A 25,925-nucleotide genomic window follows, 5' to 3' on the forward strand; every position below is an offset into this window, starting at 1 on the left:
AAGGACAGAGATTCTATCTTTGCACCATATACGGACCAAATTCTTATAGCCCAGTTTTTTTCCAACATCTTATAGCATTAGGTTTACAGTATGCTGATGCACCCTGGGTGTGGGCAGGTGATTTTAATCAGGTGCAAGATCCGTCCTTGGACAGATCATCACCTACTGCCCTCCCAGGTGTAGGTAAGGGGAAAGGGATACCAGCACTCTGTAAGCAGCTTCAACTGGTTGATCCCTGGCGGTCCCTCCATCCCGCTACAAAAGATTATACGCACCAGTCTAAGGTCCACCATACTTGGTCCAGAATTGACTATATATTAGTGTCACAACAATGGTTCTTTAAAGTGCAGAGGGCAGCTATTGGCCCTATGGAGATTTCGGACCATAATTTGATATGGGTGGAACTGGACTTAGGGGGGGGAGCCGGGGTGGGCAGTCAGTGGAGGTTGCCGGCTTATTTGTATCGGGACAAGCAACTACAAGAACACCTATTGGAGAAGTGGCAGCTATATGTAGATACAAACTTGGCTTCATGTAACTCGCCAGTGATTTTTTGGGAGGCCTCCAAGGTGGTTATGAGAGGAGAAGTGATCGCGTTTCAAAGTGCTAGGAAAAAACGTCTAGCAGCTGGTATCTTGAGGCTAGAGACAGAATACGCGAAAGCTAAGAGGAAATATCTGAGTAATCCAACCAACACCCATAAAGACTTGATGTCAGCGGCTTTGGTGGCGTTAAATGCTCTTATTCATGAGCAAGCCATGAAACATCTGGTGGCACGGCGCTTAAATTTCCAGCGATTTGGGAATAAATTGGGTAAATTGTTGGCAAGGATGGCTAAGGCTGCGAATTCCCAGCGATTTATTCCTGTGATAGAGACTGCCAAGGGGGATAGGCACACCCAGCTGCGGGACATAATAGGCACATTTCATGAGTTCTTTCAGGAAATGTATACCCCGCAGGATAGGTTTCAGGGCCCCTAGACTAGGGATTACCTGGATGATGCACAAATGCCTCAGCTCCCAGAAACGGCCCGTCAGGCGTTGTCAGCGCCACTTCAGGCGCAGGAAGTACTCAAAGTTGTAAAAACCCTGCACCTAGGCCAGTGGCATAGCCAGACCTTTCATTTTGGGTGGGCACTATGTATATAGGTATGATGGATTTCTAAGTAGTCTGCCCAACAGCTGCACCACATATATACTTAATAGAAAAACAGATATTTGTAATACATTATCCCATATCTTAAACTTGACCAGACATAAGTCTGCAATAATGGCAAACATCTCACTACACATGACAGGATCCTGCAATATAATTACAGCAATAGCATAGATCCTTCAAACTTTGCTTTATAACAAATGCCTGATTAAGTAAACGTTGAAGTCTTTTTCACTTCCTCTAGCTCTACTCTATCTCCCTTCTGATGCTGACAAAATAAAATGTGGTACATATCCTTCAACTTTACATTATAATATATATGCCTTATTAAGCTGTATTAATCAAACATTTAAATTTTGGTAAATATACCTTTGAAGACATTTTCCTTTTCTACCTACTATGGAATTTGTCGCATATAGAAAACATAGCTAGAATGTTTCCTCTTATAGTTTTCCTAGCAACACAAAATCCCTTCACCTCCAGGTACTTTGTGAAGTAAGAGAAAATCCTGCAAAGTAACTTCTTAGAGTCTATGTTGCAAACTTTAACCAATTCTGAATACAAATGCCAATAACAGTACCTTTAAAAAGGCAGCAGTGAATACACACAACAGCAATACGCATCTCATTGGAAAGGCCAGACAAGTCAGAATCCTAGATCCACACAAACTACATGCCAGCAAAATCTCTCACCTGCTGGATCACACGCAGAACACAGACCAACCCTCATCAATTATAGAATTAAGGACCAAAAATCAGAAATTGTCTTGTAGCCTGGCATCAGTCCTTCGCTTCCTTACCCCCCTAACCATCCTTGTAGCCTGGCATCAGTCCTTCGCTTCCTTACCCCCCTAACCATCCTTGTAGCCTGGCATCAGTCCTTCGCTTCCTTACCCCCCTAACCATCCTTGTAGCCTGGCATCAGTCCTTCGCTTCCTTACCCCCCTAACCATCCTTGTAGCCTGGCATCAGTCCTTCACTTCCTTACCCCCCTAACCATCCTTGTAGCCTGGCATCAGTCCTTCGCTTCCTTACCCCCCTAACCATCCTTGTAGCCTGGCATCAGTCCTTCGCTTCCTTACCCCCCTAACCATCCTTGTAGCCTGGCATCAGTCCTTCACTTCCTTACCCCCCTAACCATCCTTGTAGCCTGGCATCAGTCCTTCACTTCCTTACCCCCCTAACCATCCTTGTAGCCTGGCATCAGTCCTTCGCTTCCTTACCCCCCTAACCATCCTTGTAGCCTGGCATCAGTCCTTCGCTTCCTTACCCCCCTAACCATCCTTGTAGCCTGGCATCAGTCCTTCGCTTCCTCACCCCCCTAACCATCCTTGTAGCCTGGCATCAGTCCTTCGCTTCCTCACCCCCCTAACCATCCTTGTAGCCTGGCATCAGTCCTTCGCTTCCTTACCCCCCTAACCATCCTTGTAGCCTGGCATCAGTCCTTCGCTTCCTTACCCCCCTAACCATCCTTGTAGCCTGGCATCAGTCCTTCGCTTCCTTACCCCCCTAACCATCCTTGTAGCCTGGCATCAGTCCTTCGCTTCCTCACCCCCCTAACCATCCTTGTAGCCTGGCATCAGTCCTTCGCTTCCTTACCCCCCTAACCATCCTTGTAGCCTGGCATCAGTCCTTCGCTTCCTTACCCCCCTAACCATCCTTGTAGCCTGGCATCGGCCTTTCCCTTCCCTATCCCACCATGATCCAGCCCTTCTACTCTACCCCCACTATCCATTCCCATAGCCCAGCATCAGTCCTTCCCTTCCCCACCATCCATCTGATAACTAGGCATCTGCCCCACCCCTCCCTGCACGCATCCTAGCATTAGCCCTGTCCTACCCCCTTACCCATAACTCCCTAGTATGGCATCCCCTCACCCCCACCCAGAAACCTGCCCACATTAAATATAAAGCTTTTAAATAATAACAATATTATTATTATTTTAACCTGGGCACTGCAGAGACTTCCCCACCCAAAAACCCACCAACATAAAAAATACAACTTTTTTTAAAAACTTGGGCATTTATTTATTTATATTTATTGCATTTGTACCCCACATTATCCCACTTTTTTACAGGCTCAATGTGGCTTACAGAGTAGGGTTATGATAAAGTCAGTACATGGTTTAAATACAGTTGATCATAAGCTGAGGAAAAAGAGGATTTAGATGGGCAGATGTTGGATAGGTTGTGTGAGAAGTGATTTAGGTGTGCTTGGGTGGTTTGGGGGATGATTTGTATCATTGAGGGTGACTTTTGTAAGCTTTGTTAAAGAGGTGTGTTTTCAGAGCTTTGCAGAAGCTGGTTAGATTGTTCATGGTTTTCAGGGCCTTGGGTAACGCATTCCAAAACTGTGTGCTTTTGTATGCAAAGGTCGTAGCATAAGCCTGTTTGTATTTCATTCCTTTGCAGCTGGGGAAATTCAGATTGAGGAATTTGCGGGCTGATCTTTTGGCGTTTCTGGGCGGTAGGTCCACTAGGTTTAGCATATAGAGTGGGGCATCTGCGTGTATGATCAGATCTTGAACTCAATACGTTCCTTGAGCGGGAGCCAATGTAGTTTCTCTCTTAGGGGCTTCGCACTTTCATATTTAGGTTTTCCAAAGATGAGTCTGGCTGCCGTGTTTTGGGTTGTTTGGAGTTTTTTAATGGTCTGTTCTTTACAGCCTGCGTACAGAGCGTTGCAGTAGTCCAAGTGGCTTATTACTAGTGACTGTACCAGGGTGCGAAAGACGTTTCTTAGGAAAAAAGGTTTAATTCTTTTGAGTTTCCACATCGATTGGAACATTTTTTTCATTGTGTTCTTCACGTGGGTATCGAGTGTGAGGTTTCGATCAATGGTGACTCCAAGAATTTTCACCCCCACCCAAAAACACATTTAAATTTGTTGGTGGGTTTCTGGGTGGGCTCGTCACTGTCTAGGGGGGGGGAACTCCTCACTCTCCCCTCCACCCCCCATGCGAGCATTTAAGGCATACCTTTGCTGGCAGGGATGCCGACTATCTTTCTCTTTTGATCTAGGCACAGGAAAAAAAAGATTTTAAATGCTCCCAGGTTTCAACCTAATTCATGTTTAATGTGGGCTATAAAGGTCATAAATAAATAAAAGAAGTAAATAAATAGATAGAAACTCTGGATGTTGAGCACCTGATTCTCATAATATGATATCTATTTTAGTGGCTCTTTCCAGGAGAAAAAAAATCTCTACATGAATACAATAGTGCTAGAGTGTCCCTATAACCTGCCCCTCCTCCAAATGACACACTAATTACGATTTATAACAATTTACTACTCTACCTGTGAAAAGCTGGCATGTTTGAACATACAAGTGAGATTAAATAAACATGCTACCAACATTAAAGAACAACAACATGGACGCAGCAGCTCAAACGATTGCAGCGCAAAGAAATGCAAAGTGATGCACTTAGGGAACAGAAATCCTCGGGAGATGTATGTGTTAGGCGGGGAGAATCTGATAGGTACGGACAGGGAGAGGGATCTTGGGGTGATAGTATCTGAGGATCTGAAGGCGACGAAACAGTGTGACAAGGCGGTGGCCGTAGCTAGAAGGTTGTTAGGCTGTATAGAGAGAGGTGTGACCAGCAGAAGAAAGGAGGTGTTGATGCCCCTGTATAAGTCGTTGGTGAGGCCCCACCTGGAGTACTGTGTTCAATTTTGGAGGCCGTACCTTGCGAAGGATGTAAAAAGAATTGAAGCGGTGCAAAGAAAAGCTACCAGAATGGTAAGGGATTTGCGTTACAAGACGTATGAGCAGAGACTTGAAGACCTGAACATGTATACTCTGGAAGAAAGGAGAAACAGGGGTGATATGATACAGACGTTCAAATATTTGAAAAGTATTAATTCGCAAATGAACCTTTTCCGGAGGTGCGAAGGCGGTAGAACGAGAGGACATGAAATGAGATTGAAGGGGGGCAGACTCAAGAAACATAAAGGAATCCTGTTCAGAAGGAATGGATCCTAAGGAGCTCAGCCGAGATTGGGTGGCAGAGCAGGTGGCGGGAGGCGGGGATAGTGCTGGGCAGACTTATACGGTCTGTGCCAGAGCCGGTGATGGGAGGCAGGGCAGACTTACACGGTCTGTGCCCTGAAAAGGACAGGTACAAATCAAGGTAAGGTATACACAAAAAGTAGCACATATGAGTTTATCTTGTAGGACAGACTGGATGGACCATGCAGGTCTTTTTCTGCCGTCATTTACTATGTTACTATGATGGTAGGGGAAAGAGACAAACCTCTGAGGAATCCTGACTAGCATGAAGGTGGAAGCAGGAGGTATATCGCAAGTGATGAAACACACAAAGCAGTCATGGCACGCAAGTTTCTGAAAGCTGCATGAAAACAAACAGTACTCTATCATAACTAGCAGTGCAATTGCCCCGGGATATTTATCAAAGAATGTTTCTATACAGAGCTCCGTAATCAAACACTCAGGTATGCTTTTTCAAAACCGAGGTTGACAACAGACCCAGCCTACACAAAATATAGCCCCAGACCATTTCAGCAATCGCAGGAATCCTGACACTTGGAACCTCTTCGCTTTTGAAAGCAGGGTACGCAATTAATATATCTAACCTCTTTGAGCTGCAGCCCTGCCTTCACTATTGCCGGCTTCCAAGTCCCGGCCGGTACTTCGGTGGCCTGAAGGCTGAAGCAAGAACCTTGAGCTGCAAACCTCATGCTTGTGGCAGACAAAACAAAAAACAGTATGAAACCATTTGCAGGGCCGTAGCCCTGCACGTGCTGCTGCCGGCTTCCTTCCTCCTCCCTCCCCTCAGGATTTAACTTCCCATTTTGGAGAGGGAGGAGGAAGGGAGCTGGCAACAGCACGTGCAGGGCTATGGCCCCGCGCATGGTTTCATACTGTTTTTTGTTTTGCTGCGAGGGTCGGATTCGGAGTGAGACGTCCCCGCCACAGGGCAGCTGGAGCTGACGCTGCCAGGAAGGGACCTGAGCCATCCCAGCCCAAATTTTGGGAGCCGGTTGTTAAAGTTTAACAACCGGCTCCCAAAATTCTTTAAAAAATAACAAACAGCTCTGGCGAGCCGGCTCATCATCACACCACTGTACCTCCAGCCGAGCTGCAACACTGGCGGCAGAAATTTCCTTGTGACACCGGTCTGCATGCCGTGGGGAACAGAGGTAAGGCAAGGCAGGCAGAGAGCTCCTGTTTTTTTTTGCTGCATGTGTGGTTATGAGCAGAGCCAATGAGGCTGGAGCCCTGGCAATTTCCTTAAGCCTAAGACAGAATCGATTGGTGGATCAGGCGAAACTGGGTGGGCCTGAGCCATGGTTGGGTGGGCCTGGGCCCACCCAGGCCCACCCGTAGCACAGTGCCAGGACTCGACGGCTTCTCTAACGAGTACTATAAAATGTTATCATCACAGATGTGTGGGGCGCTGGTAGATTATTTTGATGCAGTAGTGGCACGGGGGTTCTTCTTGCCAAGAGAGAACGAGGCCTTGATCATGTTAATTCCCAAGCCAGGCAAGCCCAAGGACCAAGTAGACTCATATAGGCCCATTTCACTAATTAATGTGGACATCAAGATTTTGTCCCGAATATTTGCAAATAGATTGATGTCCTATATCCCTGATTTGATTGGAGATCATCAGGTAGGGTTTGTTAAGGGCCGGCAAGAGGTTCGGCAAGTACGGAAGGCCCTACTGGCAGTGGTGTATGGGCAAGCCACGGGAGACCCCCTACTATTAGCTTGCTTAGATGCGGCTAAGGCCTTCGTTAGGGTCAACTGGGACTATTTATTTCAAGTGCTTGATTATATAAGGCTAGAGGGCTGGTTTTTAGAGGCGAGCGCTCTATAAAAATACCACTGCGCGAATTCTGGTAAATGGCACTAGATCAATGCCCGTCTGGGTAGAGCGGGGTACCAGGCAGGGATGTCCACTATCCCCTCTATTGTTCCTCTTATACCTAGAGCCCCTTTTACGCACGATTCTGTTAGACTCAGATATACAGGGAGTTACACTCCATGGGAACCTGATAAAAGTACTAGCTTTTGCTGACGACATGCTTCTCGCCTTGACCCAGCCGAAGACCTCGATCTCACGGTTACTAGAAGTTATAGATGAATTTGGTTTTTTCTCGGGTTTGCAATTAAACTTGCAAAATTCTCTGGCCCTGCCAATCCAAGAGGCCGTACAGTTAGAGTGGGGAGGTTTGTTCCCTTTTCAATGGACAACCGGGCCACTCACATATCTAGGAGTTCGCATTCCAAGGGACCTAGCTCATTTGTATAACGAAAACATGGGGCCCTTGAAGAAACGAACGAAAGAGCTTCTGCAGAGTTGGCAGGGTTTGCCCTTATCCTTGAAGGGGAGAATTACTCTGTATAATATGTTCATCTTTCCACGGTGGACATATGTTTTTCAGATGATCCCTGCTCTTTTGGGGTACAGAGAGGAGAGGTGGCTACATAAAACCCTTGCTGTCTTCTTGTGGCAGGGTAAGCGAGCACGCATTGGTTTGCAAAAACTTATGAGACCTTGCCCGAAGGGGGGGTTGGGGTTACTCGATCTAAAATTCCTAGCAATGGCATGCTGCCTCCGACATCTGTCCGACTGGTTCCGATCGAGGGAATTTTTTACATGCACTAAGGTGGAAACCCTCCTAATGGCCCCAATGGGATTTGCATATTGGCTTCATGCCCCGTCGGAGGAGCTGCCAGTGCTGGGCCCATATGGGTTTATTTTGAATCCCTTACGAAAAGCGTGGAAATGGTTGGCTAGGATATGTAAGTGGAAGGGTCATTTGGCGTTTCCTGAGGGGGAAAAAAATCTGTTTTGCTTAAGAAATGGGATTCTTTTGTGGTATTAAATACTTGTTCCAGGTGGTGTCTGAGACGGGGAATATCAAAACTTTTCAGGCCCTGTGTGCAGAGTTTGGCTTAAGCCAAAAAGATTACTTTCCATATATGCAGCTTAAACACTATGTTAGAACGCTGCCTGCATCAGACCTCGTACAAGAAACGTGGGAATCCATGAGTGATACGTTGGGCCTGGAGGCTCAATTAAAAGTCCCACTGCAATATTTCCACCGCCACCTCAGAGATCTGCAGGAGACCCTGGACTATGTACAAGTTGTCACAACAATGGCAACAACAGCTGCGGTGGACACCGGACCCAGAACAGATTAAACTTTGTTTGAAAAATGCGCATCAGGTGACCAAGAATGTGGCATGGCAGGAAATGCAATATACATTTGTTATGCAGATGTATATTTCCCCGCATAGGGCTTATAGAGCTACCTTGAGGACCACAGATGATTGGCCGAAATGTGGACAAACAGGAGCCTCCCTAGGACATATGTTCTGCTTTTGTGCGGCGGTAACCTCTTTCTGGATGAGTTTAGGACAACAAATATCGCAAACGTGGAAAGTACAGTGGCATCCAGCATCGGGTTCGCTTTTTGATGTTTACAATGTTCGGGGCAAATCACCAGAGGGACTCAAGGCTTTTCTGAAAAGAGCAGTTTTAATGGGCAAAAAGACCATACTGCAGCTGTGGCCGCAGTCAGAACCACCCGGAATATCACTGTGGCGAGGAGTAATGATCTATTACAAAAGGACTCCACTATTCTTTCAATATCACAAAATTTTTTTTATTAAATTGCAGTACCACCCTAGAACGACTGATACTGCTACCTACTATTAAAAACCCACTCACTCGTCCTTTCATTCACCGCACACCACCTGTATCTAAATATAAATTGTTACATTCTAAACAGCCAACATCAGCTGTTCCTTGATGATACTTATATTTTACATCAATTCCTTTCTGTGTTATACAACAAAACTATAGGCCACAGATCAGTCCTCCCAGCACGATGTATGGTAGTCCTTGTAACGCCAAGCCGTCTGCTAGGCTGCTATAAACAGTTTATACTCAAATGCCGGGTGACTGGCCTCCCAAATGCAAACACAGTTAATGAGCCAACGCTCCGTTGACTACTTGTGACACATCACACCAAATATATTTATCACGATACAGGTGCTGTGTGCTCAGGAGTAATGATGCAATGTTGCATGTTGGAAAAGAAGACAGTGGGAGACCTGGCTTCGCAGAGGGGTGACCAGTTTTGTAAAGTCTGGCTGCCTTTTTGGGACACCTTGACACCTGTTGCAAGAAGCAGGATTTTGAACTGTTAATAGAAGGGGTAGGGGGGGGAGGGAAGGGTGGTGGGTGGGGATAGAGTGGGGTGAGGGTGGGGGGTGAAAATGATGCAAAAAGATGACATACATTGTGTGATGTATGCCTGAAGATATGCTACAATGTGCTGTGATACGTTGTTTTTGTTAATATTAGATATATGTGTCATTAATAAAAACTGGATAAAAAAAAATAGTAGAAATGGATTTTGTGTAAACAAATAATGTTGTTTTGTAACCTTCCTGCATGTTTCAATAATTGTGCAAAGGGGAAAAGGATAGTGATAGGAGTGTACTACCGTCCGCCTGGCCAGGACGAACAGACGGATGCGGAAATGTTAAAGGAAATCAGGGACGCAAACAAACTGGGCAACACAATAATAATGGGGGATTTCAATTACCCGCATATAGACTGGGTTAATGTAACATCTGTACACGCAAGGGACATAAGATTTCTTGATGAAATCAAGGACAGCTTCATGGAACAGCTAGTTCAGGAGCCGACAAGAGAAGGAAAAATACTAGACTTAGTCCTTAGTGGTGCTCATGATCTAGTGCAGGGGGTAACGATACGAGGGCCGCTTGATAACAGTGATCATAATATGATCGGTTTTGATATTGGCATTGAAGGAAGTGAAACTAGGAAATCAAGTACGCTAGCGTTTAACTATAGAAAAGGTGATTACGACAAAATGAGAAAAATGGTGAAAAAAAGACTGAAAGGAGCAGCTCGCAGAGTAAAAAACTTGCATCAGGCGTGGATGCTGTTTAAAAACACCATCCTGGAGGTTCAGGACAAATATATTCCACGTATTAGAAAAAAGGGAAAAAAGACTAAACGTCAGCCGGCGTGGCTAAACAGTAAGATAAAGGAAATCATTAGAGCCAAAAAACAATCCTTCAGAAAGTGGAGAAGAGAACCAACTGAAAGTAACAGGATAGATCATAAGGAATGCCAAGCCAAATGCAAAGCGGAGATAAGGAGGGCAAAAAAGGACTTTGAGAAGAAATTAGCGTTGGAAGCAAAAATACATAGTAAAAACTTTTTTAGATACATTAAAAGCAGGAAACCGGCCAAAGAGTCGGTTGGGCCGCTGGACGAAAATGGTGTTAAAGGGGCGATCAAGGAGGACAAAGCCGTAGCGGAGAAATTAAATGAATTCTTTGCTTCGGTCTTCACCGAGGAGGATTTGGGGGGGACACCGGTGCCGGAAAGAATATTTGAAGCGGGGGAGTCAGAGAAACTAAACAAATTCTCTGTAACCTTGGAGGATGTAATGGGTCAGTTCAGCAAGCTGAAGAGTAGTAAATCACCGGGACCTGATGGTATTCATCCCAGAGTATTAATAGAACTAAAAAATGAACTTGCGGAGCTACTGTTAGAAATATGCAATCTGTCCCTAAAATCGAGTGTAATACCGGAAGACTGGAGGGTAGCCAATGTTACTCCGATTTTTAAGAAAGGTTCCAGAGGAGATCCGGGAAATTATAGACCGGTGAGTCTGACGTCGGTGCCGGGCAAGATGGTGGAGGCTATTATTAAGAATAAAATTGCAGAGCATATACAAAAACATGGACTGATGAGACAAAGTCAGCACGGATTTAGTGAAGGGAAGTCTTGCCTCACCAATCTAATGCATTTTTTTGAGGGGGTAAGCAAACATGTGGACAATGGGGAGCCGGTTGATATTGTATATCTGGATTTTCAGAAGGCGTTTGACAAAGTGCCGCACGAAAGACTCCTGAAGAAATTGCAGAGTCATGGAATCGGAGGTAGGGTATTATTATGGATTAAGAACTGGTTGAAAGATAGGAAGCAGAGAGTAGGATTGCGTGGCCAGTATTCTCAGTGGAGGAGGGTAGTTAGTGGGGTCCCGCAGGGGTCTGTGCTGGGTCCGTTGCTTTTTAATGTATTTATAAATGACCTAGAGATGGGAATAACTAGTGAGGTAATTAAATTCGCCGATGACACAAAATTATTCAGGGTCGTCAAGTCGCAGGAGGAATGTGAACGATTACAGGAGGACCTTGCGAGACTGGGAGAATGGGCGTGCAAGTGGCAGATGAAGTTCAATGTTGACAAGTGCAAAGTGATGCATGTGGGTAAGAGGAACCCGAATTATAGCTACGTCTTGCAAGGTTCCGCGTTAGGAGTTACGGATCAAGAAAGGGATCTGGGTGTCGTCGTCGATGATACGCTGAAACCTTCTGCTCAGTGTGCTGCTGCGGCTAGGAAAGCGAATAGAATGTTGGGTGTTATTAGGAAGGGTATGGAGTCCAGGTGTGCGGATGTTATAATGCCGTTGTATCGCTCCATGGTGCGACCGCAGCTGGAGTATTGTGTTCAGTACTGGTCTCCGTATCTCAAAAAAGATATAGTAGAATTGGAAAAGGTACAGCGAAGGGCGACGAAAATGATAGTGGGGATGGGACGACTTTCCTATGAAGAGAGGCTGAGAAGGCTAGGGCTTTTCAGCTTGGAGAAGAGACGGCTGAGGGGAGATATGATAGAAGTGTATAAAATAATGAGTGGAATGGATCGGGTGGATGTGAAGCGACTGTTCACGCTATCCAAAAATACTAGGACTAGAGGGCATGAGTTGAAGCTACAGTGTGGTAAATTTAAAACGAATCGGAGAAAATTTTTCTTCACCCAACGTGTAATTAGACTCTGGAATTCATTGCCGGAGAACGTGGTACGGGCGGTTAGCTTGACGGAGTTTAAAAAGGGGTTAGATAGATTCCTAAAGGACAAGTCCATAGACCGCTATTAAATGGACTGGAAAAATTCCTCATTTTTAGGTATAACTTGTCTGGAATGTTTTTACGTTTGGGGAGCGTGCCAGGTGCCCTTGACCTGGATTGGCCACTGTCGGTGACAGGATGCTGGGCTAGATGGACCTTTGGTCTTTCCCAGTATGGCACTACTTATGTACTTATGTACTTATGTTTGGGGTTTTTTGGTCATACAAAGAGGAGAAAGGAATGACCTGCTTCGCTTCGGTCCTATCCAGCAATGGAAAGGGTTGAAATTTCTGGCATTCATGGTGTCACAGACCAGGGGGCCGAACCTCACTGTTTCGCTCTAGAGACTGTTGAAAATCCTCCAAGTAGCTGTGGGTGTGGAGGATAACCAACTCATTGGCACATACACAAGTTTCATAGCCAATATTTGTGGAAAATCAAATGTTGAAAAGAGCAGGAACAAAGACTGATGATCCTTGTCATGATCTGGAACCTTCCTCTCTAACTAACACATGGAAACAGCAGTTAATGATGATTTCTTGTATTACTCTTATCATGTGTTGATCCTGGAGACAATTCTGCAGCTTCACAGTGTCAAAAGCCGAGGAAAGGCCAATTAACACAGTATCACACTTTTGATTGGTCTCAGCAGCTACTTTGACACACTCTGTTACAGCCAGGACCTGAGCATTTGTGCTGTTCTGCATCTTATGTTCAGCCTCGATGCAAGAACTGGAGGAAAATCTCTCTAGGAGGAAAGTTGTAGGACACACAGGAAGCTCTTAGGAGTGCCTCAGTCCTGCCCTCACACTGTCATCTTAAGACAGAGAGCAGGGCCAAGAGAAATCCTGATCACACCTGGAAGTTTCAGAAGTGGAGGAGATACAGAAAATATCTCAAATTACTTTTAATAAATCAGATGCTGTTCCTCTTTTAAAAATGCAGACAAAGCAATTCTTACCTAGGGAGATCAGGGTCTCATAATTCTCCTTCATCACCTCCCTGTGAAGCTCCTTCTGCCCTTCATCTAAATACTCCCACTCCTCTTGGGAGAAAGAGACAGAGATGTCCTCAAACGTCACCCGCATCTGAAACAAGAACCAGAAACTCACTCAGGGACATGTGGAGGTGCTCAGAATGGGAAAATTAGGTTCTTACCTTGGTAATTTTCCTTCCTTTAGTCACAGCAGATGAATCCATTACGAATGGGTTGTATCCACCTACCAGCAGGGGGAGATAGAGAACACTGAAAACCATAGTGCCTCATGGCCAGCTAGCTCCATCTGCCTCTTCAGTATTTGAAGCTTCCAAAGCAGTGTTACACCGCAAAGTAGAATAACATGAACTTTCCTCACAGCGAACGTAGGCCCCATAACAGGAGCATTAACTCAAAGGAGGGACGAACTCAACCTCCTGTAGAAGAACAGAAATCCTGAAGACTGTTTTCCAACTTCTCCCAATGAGGGAACATATCTACAGGAAAAACTGAACATAACACAGAATCAAACAATCAGACAGGGAGGGATCATGGATTCATCTGCTGTGACTAAAGGAAAGACAATTACCAAGGTAAGAACCTAATTTTCCCTTCCTTGTCATCAGCAGCAGATGAATCCATTACAAATGGGATGTATCAAAGCAACCCCTAGATAGGGTGGGAACAAGTCACACCACGCGCTAGCACTTGTGCTCCAAATCGCGCGTCCCTCCGGGCAGCCACATCCAGCCTGTAATGACGGGCAAAGGAAAGTTTAGAAGCCCAAGTCGCTGCACTACATATCTCTTGAAGAGAGAGTGCACCAGTTTCTGCCCAAGAAGAGGAAATCGCTCTTGTGGAATGTGCCTTAAAGGCGTCAGGCGGAGAGGCCGGCCGGCCAACAGATATGCAGAAAAAATAGCTTCTTTGAGCCAGCGGGCTATAGTGGCTTTAGACGCTGGAGACCCTCTACGAGGACCTGATAACAATGCAAAAAGGTGATCAGAGGTCCTGAAAGCATTTGACATGCGCAGATATTGCAACAGAGCCCTTCGCACATCCAGAAGGTGCAACTGCCCAAAGGATTCTGGAAACTCCGCTCTAGAAAAGGAGGGTAGAAAAATAGGCTGGTTTAGGTGAAACGCTGAAACCACCTTGGGCAGAAAGGAAGGGTACACAGTCCGGACTCTGAGAACTGCAGAAATGGGTCTCAACAGGACAGCGCCTGGAGCTCAGACACCCGTCTCGCCAATGTCATGGCCACTAAGAAGACTGTCTTTAGAGTCATATCCTTCTCTGAAGCCCGCCGCAGCGGCTCGAAGGGCGAACACTGAAGAGCCTTAAAACAAGCCCCAGGTTCCAAGCTGGACAAGGTGCCCGCACGGGAGGACGGAGCCGAAGCACCTAAAGAGCAGCTAAAGAGAGGCCCTCAACCTTCTCACGAAAGGAGGCCAATGATGCCACTTGCACCCGCAGGGAATTATAGGCCAAGCCTTTTTGAACAGCATCCTGCAAAAAGTCCAGAACCGGCGAGACAGAAGCCTGCATGGGTGGGATCGCTTTTGAAACACACCAAGCCTCAAACTGGCGCCAAATCCGGGCATAAGCAATGGAAGTGGACCGCTTGCGGGCCTGTAAGAGTGGTGATGACCTTGTTAGAGTAGCCCTTGTCTCTCAATTGCGCCCTCTCAATAGCCATGCCGTAAGACCAAAGCGGCAGGGTTCCTCCATGGTCACCGGGCCCTGTGACAACAGGTTCGGGACCAGAGGCAAAGGAAGGGGAGCCTCCACCAGCATCCTCCGGAGGTCCGCGTACCACGGCCTCCTGGGCCAATCTGGGGCAATAAGAATCACCACTCCTTGGTGCAGCTGAATTCACAGGAGTACTCGCCCGATCAGGGGCCAAGGAGGGAACACATACAGGAGGCCCTGAGGCCAGGGTTGAGCCAAGGCATCCAACCCCACTGAGCGAGGATCTCTCCGTCTGCTGAAAAAGCACGGGACTTTGGCATTTGTGCTTGTGGCCATAAGATCTGCTATGGGTGTCCCCCATTTGGCACAGATCTGACGAAACACTTCGTCTGCCAGTTCCCACTCCGCTGGGTCGATTTGATGCCTGCTTAGGCAGTCGGCTTGCACGTTGCTCTGACCTGCAATGTGAGCTGCTGACAGAAACTGCAGAGTGGCAAATCTGCTCGGCCTGTACGACCAGTGCACTGCACTGAGTGCCTCCTTGACGATTTATGTAGGCCACTGCTGTCGTGTTCTCCAACAGAACTCTGACAGCCAGTCCTTCCAGGGTCGTGTGAAAGGCCAGTAGCGCCTGGAAAATCACTTTCAGTTCCAAGCGATTGATGGACCACTCCGATTCCTCGGGTGTCTCACAGACTCTAGGCATGCTTCCCTTGGCAATGTGCTCCCTTCAGGCTGACATCTGTTACCACCAGGCACCAATCGGGAAGAGCTAGAGGCATTCCTCGCCGCAGTTTGCTGTCTGAGAGCCACCACTCCATACTGAGCCAGGTCGCAGGGAGCCAGGTGAGTCTGCGCTGATAATCCTGAGACATTGGAGACCAGCGTCGAACCAGGGAACACTGCTGCGGTCTCATGTGCGCTCTCGCCCAAGGCACCACTTCTAGGGTGGCTGCCATCGACCCCAACAGCTGGACAATGTCCCAGGCTCATGGGTGAGGCATCCTCAGGAGCAGACGGACCTGGGTCTGAAGCTTGCACCACCTTTGCTCGGGAAAGAAAACCAACCCTGAGGCTGTGTCGAACTGGATCCCCAAATATTCTAAAGATTGAGAGGGGGTCAGGTGACTTTTGGCAATATTGACGATCCAGTCCAGAGACTGCAGTACTGAGACAACTCTGGCTGTAACATGGCGACTCTCCTCTGCCGAGTCCGCTCTGATGAGCCAGTCGTCTAGGTACGGGTGAACCCAAATACCCTCTCACCTGAGGAAGGCAGCTACTACCACCATTACCTTGGAAAAGGTTCGGGGAGCTGTGGCGAGGCCAAAAGGCAAGGCCCGAAACTGGAAATGTTTTCCCAACACCACAAAGCAGAGAAACCGCTGGTGTGGGGGCCAAATAGGAATGTGCAAGTAAGCTTCTTTCAGGTCCAGAGACGTGAGGAACTCTCCTGGCTGTACCGCCGCAATGATGAAGCGCAGGGTTTCCATGTGGAAATACCACACTTTGAGAGACTCGTTGACTCTTTAAGTCGAGAATGGGTTTGAAGGACCCGCCTTTTCGTGGCACCACAAAGTAAATGGAGTAACGACCGCAGCCGCATTCGGCGGGAGGCACGGGGATCACCGCTTCCAGGTACAACAAGCCTTGCAAGGTCTCCTCTACCGCCGCCCGTTTGACGGCAGTGCCACATCGGGACTCCAGAAACACGTCTCTCACCGGGGCATTGGATTCCAATCTGTAACCGTCTCTGATCAGGGACAAAACCCACTGATCTGAGGTAATCTTGACCCATTCCTTGAGAAAGAGGGAAAGACGTCCTCCTACTGCAGGAATCGAGGAGTGGGCCGGCGCACCATCATTGAGAGGGTCGCCCATGAACTCCAGGTCTTCAGCCGAGTGCTGCGGAACGCTTGTCCTAGCAAAAGGAGTTCCTCTGCTGAAAACGGGCACGTGAAGTAAACCCAGCAGAATGCCCCGGGCGGTACCTTCTAGCTTCACGGAAGCGAGGTCTGAAAGAGGAGGGAACCGCCTGACCCTTGGAAGAAGGCCGAGGCCTATCCTCGGGTAGCCGCTGGGGTTTAGCATCCCCCAGGCCCTTGACAATTTTCTCCAACTCCTCACCAAAGAGGAGAAGGCCTTGGCAGAGCAACTTCACCAACCTTTGCTTAGAGGCCATGTCCGCCGCCCAATGCCGCAGCCATAAAAGGCGGCGAGCAGCCACCGCCACCTGTTTAGCCGAGGCTCTGACCAAATCATAAAGGGCGTCAGCCAAAAAGGACAAGGCCAACTCCATCTGCTGTGCCACCTCCGCAAGGGGCTCCACGCCATCCTCGGGCTGTTCCAATGCCTGTTGCAACCAAGCGAGGCAGGCTCGGGCAGCATAACAACTGCATGCAGATGCCCATAGGGCTAGGCCTGAAATCTCAAAGGACCGTTTCATTGCTGATTCCAGTTGCCAGTCCTGCATGTCCTTCAGGACGACTCCTCCCTCAACTGGGAGGGTACTGTTCTTGGTCACCGCCGTGACTAGGGCATCCAAGCGCGCCAAGTGCTCCTCACTAAGAGGGTATAAGTGCCCCATTGCCCTAGCTACTTTCAAAGGCCCCTCAGGGTCAGCCCACTGAGCCGAAATAAGCTCTTGGATGGAGTCATGCAAAGGAAAGGCTCAAGCAGGCTTCTTAGTACTTGCCATCCTCGGGTTGCCGGAGGAGGCTTCGCCAGGCGCAGGATCTTCAATAGAGAGAGCCTGCAAGGTGTCGGAAATAAGCGCTGGCAGCTCCTTGCGGCGAAAAATCCTAACCGCGGTGGGATCATCTGGATCCAGTGGCAATCCAGCACCTTCCTCTGGCTCCTCGGACCATGAAAGCCTGCCAGACCCCTCAGAATCCCCACAGCCCAACCACGGGGGGAGGGGGGGAAGGGGGGTGCGCCACTCTCTGAAGGGGAGTTTACCCTTCTACGCTTATCATCCGGCCAAGTATCAGGGGAAAGCAAGCCAGACGGCAACCCCAGGCCAGCCTCCACCAGAGGGGAACCAGGTGGCAACGCAGTGGCAGATGTCTGCGGCAGAGCTCTCTTTAACATGAATGCTTTATGTAAAAGCAAAACAAACTCAGGGGAGAAGGGCTCACCCTGGCCTCCCGGTTCCAATCCGGCGCAAGCAGCTCCTCTGGTGGTCTCTACCCGAGACTCCCCCCCGGCCTCAGACCCCTCCGCTCCTGCGGGGGTCGGACCATGCGGCGCATCCAAAATGGCACCCGCTGCCAGCTCCACTGAGCGGGAAGAAACATCGCTCGCCATGCTAGCGCCGGCCCTGACGTCTGAAGAGCACGATTTACAGGGCCCCGCTGCGGATCTGCGCTTGCCACAACGTGAACAGCGCTTTACAACCTCCGCAGCCATCGCCGAAAACGGCAGAAAAAATCAAAATGGCAGCTTTGCAGCAAAAACGCCCCGATCGCAGGCCCTCCCCGGAGGAACTACTAGACGCTCTTACCTCAACAGACCGAGTCTCCAAGCTCCGTTCACGCTGCACAGAAGGAAGCCTCAGAATCGCAGCGCAAAAGCGTGACGCAACTTTTTTTTTTTTAACGCTGTGAGGAAAGTTTGAGGCAACAGCTAGAGGCACTCCGGAGGTCCAGAAGAGTGGGAAGGGCAGTGAAAGGACGAACCAATGTGCCTGCATCCACATAGCAGAGTGGGAAAGGCAGAGACAGGGCTAACCTATATGCCTACATCCACATAGGGGGCCGGGTAAGGCAGGGAAAGGGCGAACCTATGTGCCTTTAAAGTGGGCACCATCAGCCACAACACCCCTGCTACAACTGGCAAAAGCACAGGAGCCACCCCAGGCAGATTTTTTGAAGGAGCTGAGCAAGCTGCATCCAACCCTGCTGGGAAATAGAGAATACTGAGAGGCAGATTGAGCTAGCCATCCTGGAGGCACTATGGTTTTCAGTGTTCTCTATTGTAGCTAAGACCCCCTCACACCTGCGAATGATGTAAGATATGAGCAGAATTCCGATTAGCGAGATGTTGGTAGTCGTGGCAATCGAAATCTCTGCATACAGGAGTGAAGGAGTAGCTACAGTCACTAACCACGTCACCTAGCCTCAAAGGCTAGGTGAGGAAATTTAACTAAATTAGGATTGAGATGGACTTCCCAGAATTCAATGACACCAACTACTTAAATTTTCATAAACAATCATGTTTTCTTTTTATTTGTGAACAAACAACTTCTTTTAAGGCTATCAATGATAACTCTTAAATAAATAACTATATTTTTAACTCATTTTTCTATCTTACTTTCTTTACAGGTTAATCTTTCAAAAGCAACAAACAAATTTCATCAGATAAGTACTAACATTTTTCTTAAAATTTTAAACCTTAACCAAATTTTCTAATTGATTTATTAACGTTTACTGTGTCAAACAAGAATTTGAGTCTTTCTGCATTACTTTATCTCTTTCAGGAACCCTGCACCTCTACAGGATCCCCGGATCACCAGGTAAGTAGTTCTCTAAGTTGTATAAATGTTTTTTTTTTCTTCCAAGCACTTATCTGTTCCCCCTTTTTGTATCAGGTTCTCCAAGTCGCTGTAACCTTTCTTGCACTGGGGCCCAGTTGTCCACCGCTTTTTCAGGTCTTTTCTTCCTCCTAAACCTAACTTAACAAACTCAAAAGGAAGGAAAACCCTTTTCTCCCTAAAATCTGCTTTCCTAAAGGTCAATCAATGTAACTGGGGTCAGTTCTATTTTCAAAAATAAAAAGAACACATCGCCCTTTCTTTTTCAACCTGCCCTTTTTTTACACAGTCCCTGCACTAGAGGAGCACTATGATGCTGACTCTTTCCATCACTTTCACCATACCAATCACTACCACATCAAACAAATCACCTACAACTATTCTCAGACTTTTCCCCTATGTTCACTTTTCTCTTTCACTCAAATGTTTTATTATTTATTTATTTCATTCAGTCAACCTTCCAAACTTTGGGCCCTCTCACCACATCAGACACCAGCCGCGCACACCCTCTTCGTCTGGCAGCTTCAGCTCCTCTGCCCAACTGTCCACAGCCCCGTTGCCTTAGCAACGGAACTGCGGCCAGAGTTCTGCAGACCCCTCAGCCAATCAGTTGTACTCCCCAAGATTCCGCTTTACTCTGCTGACCAGCGGAATCTTGAGCAGCACAACTGAATCTCCATTTTATTCTTTACCTTTCCCATTGAAATCAATGGGAAAAATACTAAAACTCAAATTTTAAAGTCCCAATTTACCCAAATTACACCAAAATCACACCCAACACTAAACATTACCCCCTCTATTTAACCCTATTTTTAAATTTTAAATCTAACATTTTTTTACGTCCGTCCCAATTTTTTCCCTAAAAACACCCCTTTAAAATTCTCCAAATTATTTTAAAAATACCCCAAAAATTCACATACCTTCCCCTTTACCCACTACATCGAATTTAACCCTCTAACTTTTGATTAACCCCTTCAAAACCACCCCCCTCAAAATCACCCCTTTAAAATATTAAAATTGTAAAACTAAATCACCAGAAACATCATAAAAAATTCCCCGATCAAGAATCTGAAAACCAAATTTAAATTAAAGCAATCCCTGATTTTTAAAAAATAAAAAAACGAATTTACACATTTTAAAAATACATAAATTACCCCTTACCTGGACCAGGATTTTCCCCTCACTCGACCTGTGTCTATGTTTCCAGACTCCGGTGTCCTGGGGCCAAAACGGAGTCAAAAATAAAAAAGCTCCGACGCCGGTCCCAAAATTTAGGCCCCGGCTTTGGCCTAAACGAGAAAACGCGCGCTGCCTCATGCACACTCGCAACTTCTCTCCCATGACGCCCTCTTCGGCGCTTGCTCCTCCCTGCGCTCCTCTTGGCGCCTGCGGCTCAAAAATCGGCCCCAAAACGCACTGGAACACTTCTTCTGACTCGGGAACGTACCCAATCGTCCCCGAGTCCCAAAAATCGCTCCGCTTTCTCCCCAGCCTTTCCCCCGGTGTTCCTTCTTTGTGCTGCCACCCAAAACGGCCCAAAATGCTCTCAGGAGCATCTTTCCTCTCCTGCAGTGCTCCTGCTCCCAAGACGTCCCCCCAGGTAAGTATTTTTTTTTTATTTAATTTCTAACCCAAGGTTACACTATCTCCCCCTGCTGGTAGATGGATACAACCCATTCGTAATGGATTCATCTGCTGCTGATGACAAGGAAAGTAACAATTCTTATTCAGACAGGCAAGAGTGGCTGCATCGCCTGTGAACTACATTACACACAACGCATTTCTCACGTATCTTTGCAGTGGGAACTACAGCAGTGAAAGTCCTTAGAAATGACAATAACAGTAAAAAAATTTTAGGATCACATTATAAACTAGTGCGAGGTTGTCAGAGGACACAACACTTAACACCCCCAATAATATGGGCCCAGATGCTGCTCTTTTTGGGAGTGGGGGCTTTTTTACTGAGTTCAATCAGCACCTCCAATCTTTTTCAAATAGTGGGTCTTAGGGTCCCTGAGGTCTCAGAAAGGGTAAGGGAAATGGGACTTGATATACCGCCTTTCTGTGTTTTTTTGCAACTACATTCAAAGCAGTTTACATATTATATTCAGGTACTATTTCAGCTTTACCTCTCCACTCCCAACATCACAGTTGAAACCCAGGTTAAAGTTTCGGCCTGCCTTTCAGACATCGCTGCCTGGATGTCCAACCGGCATCTGAAACTGAACATGGCAAAGACTGAGCTCCTTGTCTTTCCACCCAAACCCTCTTCTCCTCTTCCCCCACTTTCTGTCTCTGTTGACAACGCCCTCATCCTCCCCGTCTCTTCAGCCCGCAATCTCGGAGTCATTTTTGACTCCTCCCTCTCCTTCTCTGCCCATATCCAGCAGACAGCTAAGACCTGTCGCTTCTTCCTCTATAATATTAGCAAAATTCGCCCATTCCTCTCTGAACAGACCACCCGAACCCTCGTCCACTCGCTCGTTACCTCTCGTCTTGACTATTGCAACCTTCTCCTCGCTGGCCTCCCGCTTAGCCACCTATCCCCCCTTCAATCTGTCCAAAATTCCGCCGCACATCTTATCTACTGCGTGAACCGATACTCTCATATCACCCCTCTCCTCAAGTCGCTTCACTGGCTCCCGATCCGCTACCGTATACAGTTCACGCTTCTCCTATTGACCTTCAAGTGCACTCAATCTGCAGCCCCCCATTACTTCTCTACCCTCCTCTCCCCATATGTTCCCACCCGTAACCTCCGCTCTCAGGACAAATCACTCCTTTCTGTACCCTTCTCCACCACCGCTAACTCCAGACTCCGCCCCTTCTGCCTCGCATCACCTTATGCCTGGAACAGACTTCCTGAGCCCATACGCCATGCGCCCTCGCTGCCCATTTTCAAGTCCTTACTCAAGGCCCATCTCTTCTCCCTTGCTTTTGGTGCCTAACCACCTTCCCATTCCTGATACCTACACTGACTACATAGTTTTTACCTTTAGATTGTAAGCTCTCCTGAGCAGGGACTGTCCTTCCCCATGTTTAAACTTGTACAGCGCTGCGTAACCCTGGCAGCGCTATAGAAATGCTAAGTAGTAGTAGTATTTGTACCAGGGGCAATGAAGGGTTAAGTGACTTGCCCTAACCACTAGACTACTCCTCCACTAGCAACATTCCATGTAGAATCTCAAATAGTAGCAACATTCCAGAATCTTGTTAATGGGACTTGATATATTTCTGTTGTTTTTTGCAACTACATTCAAAGTGGTTTACAGAGTATATAGAGGTACTTATTTGTACCTGGGCCATGGAGGGTTAAGTGACTTACCCAGAATCGAACTCAGTTCCCCAGCATCAAAGTGCACTGCACTAACCACTAGGCTACTCCTCCACTAGCAACATTACATGTGGAATCTCAAATAGTAGCAACAGAATCTCAACATTCCATGTAGAATCTCAAATAGTAGCAACATTCCAGAATCTTGTTAATGGGACTTGATATATTTCTGTTGTTTTTTGCAACTACATTCAAAGTGGTTTACATAGTATATAGAGGTACTTATTTGTACCTGGGCAATGATGGGTTAAGTGACTTGCCCTAACCACTAGGCTACTCCTCCACTTACTGTCTCACACAACACAGATACAGACATGAAGCCAATTAAACTTAGACATAAAGGAAATCCAGGTGTCCTTACGGTCTTTGAAACGTCTGGAACCAGCATCTCCTTACTCAGCCCCCAAACTCCACCTCGGAGGTGCCTGCACAAAGAAGCCTCTGAAACACATGGGGGAAGAAGCAAACGATGAAACCAGAATGAGGCTTGGAAAACACTGAGAAAGGCTACTGGAGCGTGAAAATGAGGCTTGGCACTCACAGACAGACTATTGCAGCACCAGAATGAGGCTTGCAATGCACTGAGAGAGGCTACTGGAGCACGAGAACGAGGTTTGAAATGCGGAGGGAGGGGCAGGAATACTGTGTTTGAAACGAAGGATGTTGAAAGAGCTGGAGATGACGTCAAACAGTTGAAGCCAATTTGGGAAGTCGCTGTTTCCCATTCCCCGCCTGCCGTCGTCACCGCCATACACTCAAAACAAGGCAAACTAACTTATGAGCTGCGGCACCCACGTTGTCTTTCTTTATTGTTGGCACCATTTTTATTTAATCTCACTTATATTTTCAAACATGCCAGCTTCTGCTGCACACGGATGTACACAGAGGATAAAAACTTTTCATAGGTAGAGTAGTAACTTGTTATAAATGGTAATCACTCTGTCATTTGGAGGGGCTGGTTATAGGGACACCATAGCATGTGTTATATTCCTGCAGAGATTTTTATTTTCTCCTGGTAAAGGGCCACTAAAACAGACATCATGTTATGAGAATCAGGTGCTCAAAATTCAGAGTTTCTTTCTATCTATTTGTTTATATTTATGACATTTATAGCCCACATTAAACATGAATTAGGTTAAACCTGGGAGCATTTAAAATGTTTTTTTTCCTGTGCTAGATCAAAAGAGAAAATGGTCTGTGGCAATTTGCTCCTTTTGTTTTGTGGAATACAGTGTGGTATCTTATACAAAAGCACTTAATATTGTTTATTACTACTATTTTTAAGAGAGATATCAAATAATGTATATAGATGCGTCCTGGGAATATTGATGGCTAAGGGAAAGCAGCATTGACAGTTTGCTGATGCTCTATGACTTGCTGATTGGTAAACCTGAATATCAATTGAAATTCCTGTGTGCCTTTAAATAAATAAATAAATACATACATACATACTCTGGCGACAAGATAACATTAGTGAACTAAATGGCCTCACAAGTTATTCGGAGGAACTACTTTCAATTTGAGGATCAGTATTATTTGCAGATTTTAGGGGTTGCCATGTGTGCCACGGTCGCCCCAACGATAGCGTGTTTATATATGGCCCATTTTGAACAGACATATGTGTATTCATTGAGGTTTGTTACCCATATTGCATTGTGGAAGAGATTCATTGATGACGTCCTTCTAATCTGGACAGGTGAGCAAGAGGACTTACAACAATTCTTACAGCATCTTAATTCGTGTGACCCGCATATTTCTTTTGACTCCTCCATTGCTTATGGTCGTATCAGTTTCTTAGACATAAGTATTGAGCTACAACAGGGGGGATTTCAAACTCAAATCCACTGAAACCCACAGACACCAATTCTATTTTTCACTATACCAGTTTTCACTCAAGATCTCAAAAAGATGGTATCCCGATGGGCCAGTTCCAATCCTCGGAACTATTTGACAGACATGTAGTTGACCTTTACCAAAGACTTAGACGGAGGGGTTACCCGAAACAGGTGTTAAAGAAGGCCTACAAGAGAGCAAGGAATGCCCAGCGGCAATGGTTGCTGCAGCCGCAAGCAACAGTTCGGAGAAAACATGATCGGATGGTATGGGTCTTACCCTTCTCGTCTCAAGCAAAGCAAATTAAAGAAATCATTCGGAAGCATTGGCCTATACTGCAACTACATGACATGCCATCTGACATTTGTTTCGCTTATACCAGGGCCAGGAATTTGAGAGAAGTACTTAGAAGAAAGTACACTCAATTTCCCATCAATAATAAGGGGGGGCCACGACAAATGTCACCGATGTGTATACTGTCGGCACGCTTGGATCACCTCTTCAGTCACACACCCGATCACAGGGAGAAATTATATATTGCGAAGTAACACCAATTGTGAATCGACCCAGGTTGTGTACGGAATTCCGTGCCCATGCGGTAAGTGGTGTATTGGTCAAACTAAGCGAAGAATTAAGGACCGCGTAGCAGAACATCTGAGCAACTTGCGACGTCAGAAGGAGGAGGCGCCCCTAGTAACACACTGGCTAAGGGCCAAACATGCAGAAATGGACCCTCTATGTGTGGTATTCTATCAACTACTAGCTGACTGTAGTGGAGATGTGGTGTCTGCATTAATACGGAAGGAGCAGCGCTTGATTTATCAATGGCGCACCGTAAGTCCTCATGGATTGAATAAAGAAATTGATTGGTGGACGTTAACACACCTCTCGAAGGTTTAAAAAGGATAGGTGGAGGTTGCACACGAAGATACTGCACATGCACCGGCGTTCCTGCCGGAGGAGTGGAGACGGAGCTGTTCTCATCCCAACAGCCAGCTAAGCCCGCTTTGATTGGCTGAAGAAACCAGGAAGAGGAGCCTAATCTAAAAGGGCGTCCCGATTTTCCGACTCAGGTACCGAAGGAATAGAGAATGCAAGTGAGCTACAACAAGTAGCTCATTTGCATTCCCTATCGTTGATGCATTCCCGTTCCCTACCGATTCGCTATGGCATCGGTAGGGAACGGGAATTACCGACGTCTTTAATGCATCTGGGCCTAAGTGCCATCCCAGCTGGAGTTTTATTGAGGTATTTGTCCATAGAAGTTAATTAGGGTTAACGGCCTCAGTAATTAAAGTTAATGGAGCGGTTTCCAGCTTTAACAGGGCGAGGGCTCTCGGAGCTCCAGCTAGACACAGCTGCTCAGCTCATTGCACCACGTGACTCTCGGTACTGATTTTTAATAGTGATGTCATTCAGACCTCTAAAATCGATGCAAGGCCACAGGGAACCGTCTTTTTTTGACACAAAGAAAAA

General features: G+C 46.8%; 1 protein-coding gene across 4 annotated transcripts in view; it reads right to left on the minus strand.

The window, feature by feature from the left end:
• Positions 1-25,925, minus strand: part of LOC115463418 (oocyte zinc finger protein XlCOF6-like) — a 1,170,818-nt gene that overhangs the window by 681,458 nt on the left and 463,435 nt on the right. Inside the window, exon 1 of one of the 4 annotated variants that reach the window (XM_030193900.1) lies at positions 22,978-23,046. The exons of the other annotated variants lie outside the window; for them this stretch is intronic. Coding sequence (XP_030049760.1) covers positions 22,978-23,004 — 27 coding nt within the window. The 5' untranslated portion in view covers positions 23,005-23,046. Of the gene's footprint in view, positions 1-22,977; positions 23,047-25,925 lie in introns of those variants that run through there. 4 annotated transcript variants of the gene reach the window in all.

This window comes from Microcaecilia unicolor, chromosome 1 (genome assembly GCF_901765095.1).
Source record: "Microcaecilia unicolor chromosome 1, aMicUni1.1, whole genome shotgun sequence".
In the NCBI taxonomy this organism is placed as follows: Eukaryota; Metazoa; Chordata; class Amphibia; order Gymnophiona; family Siphonopidae; genus Microcaecilia; species Microcaecilia unicolor.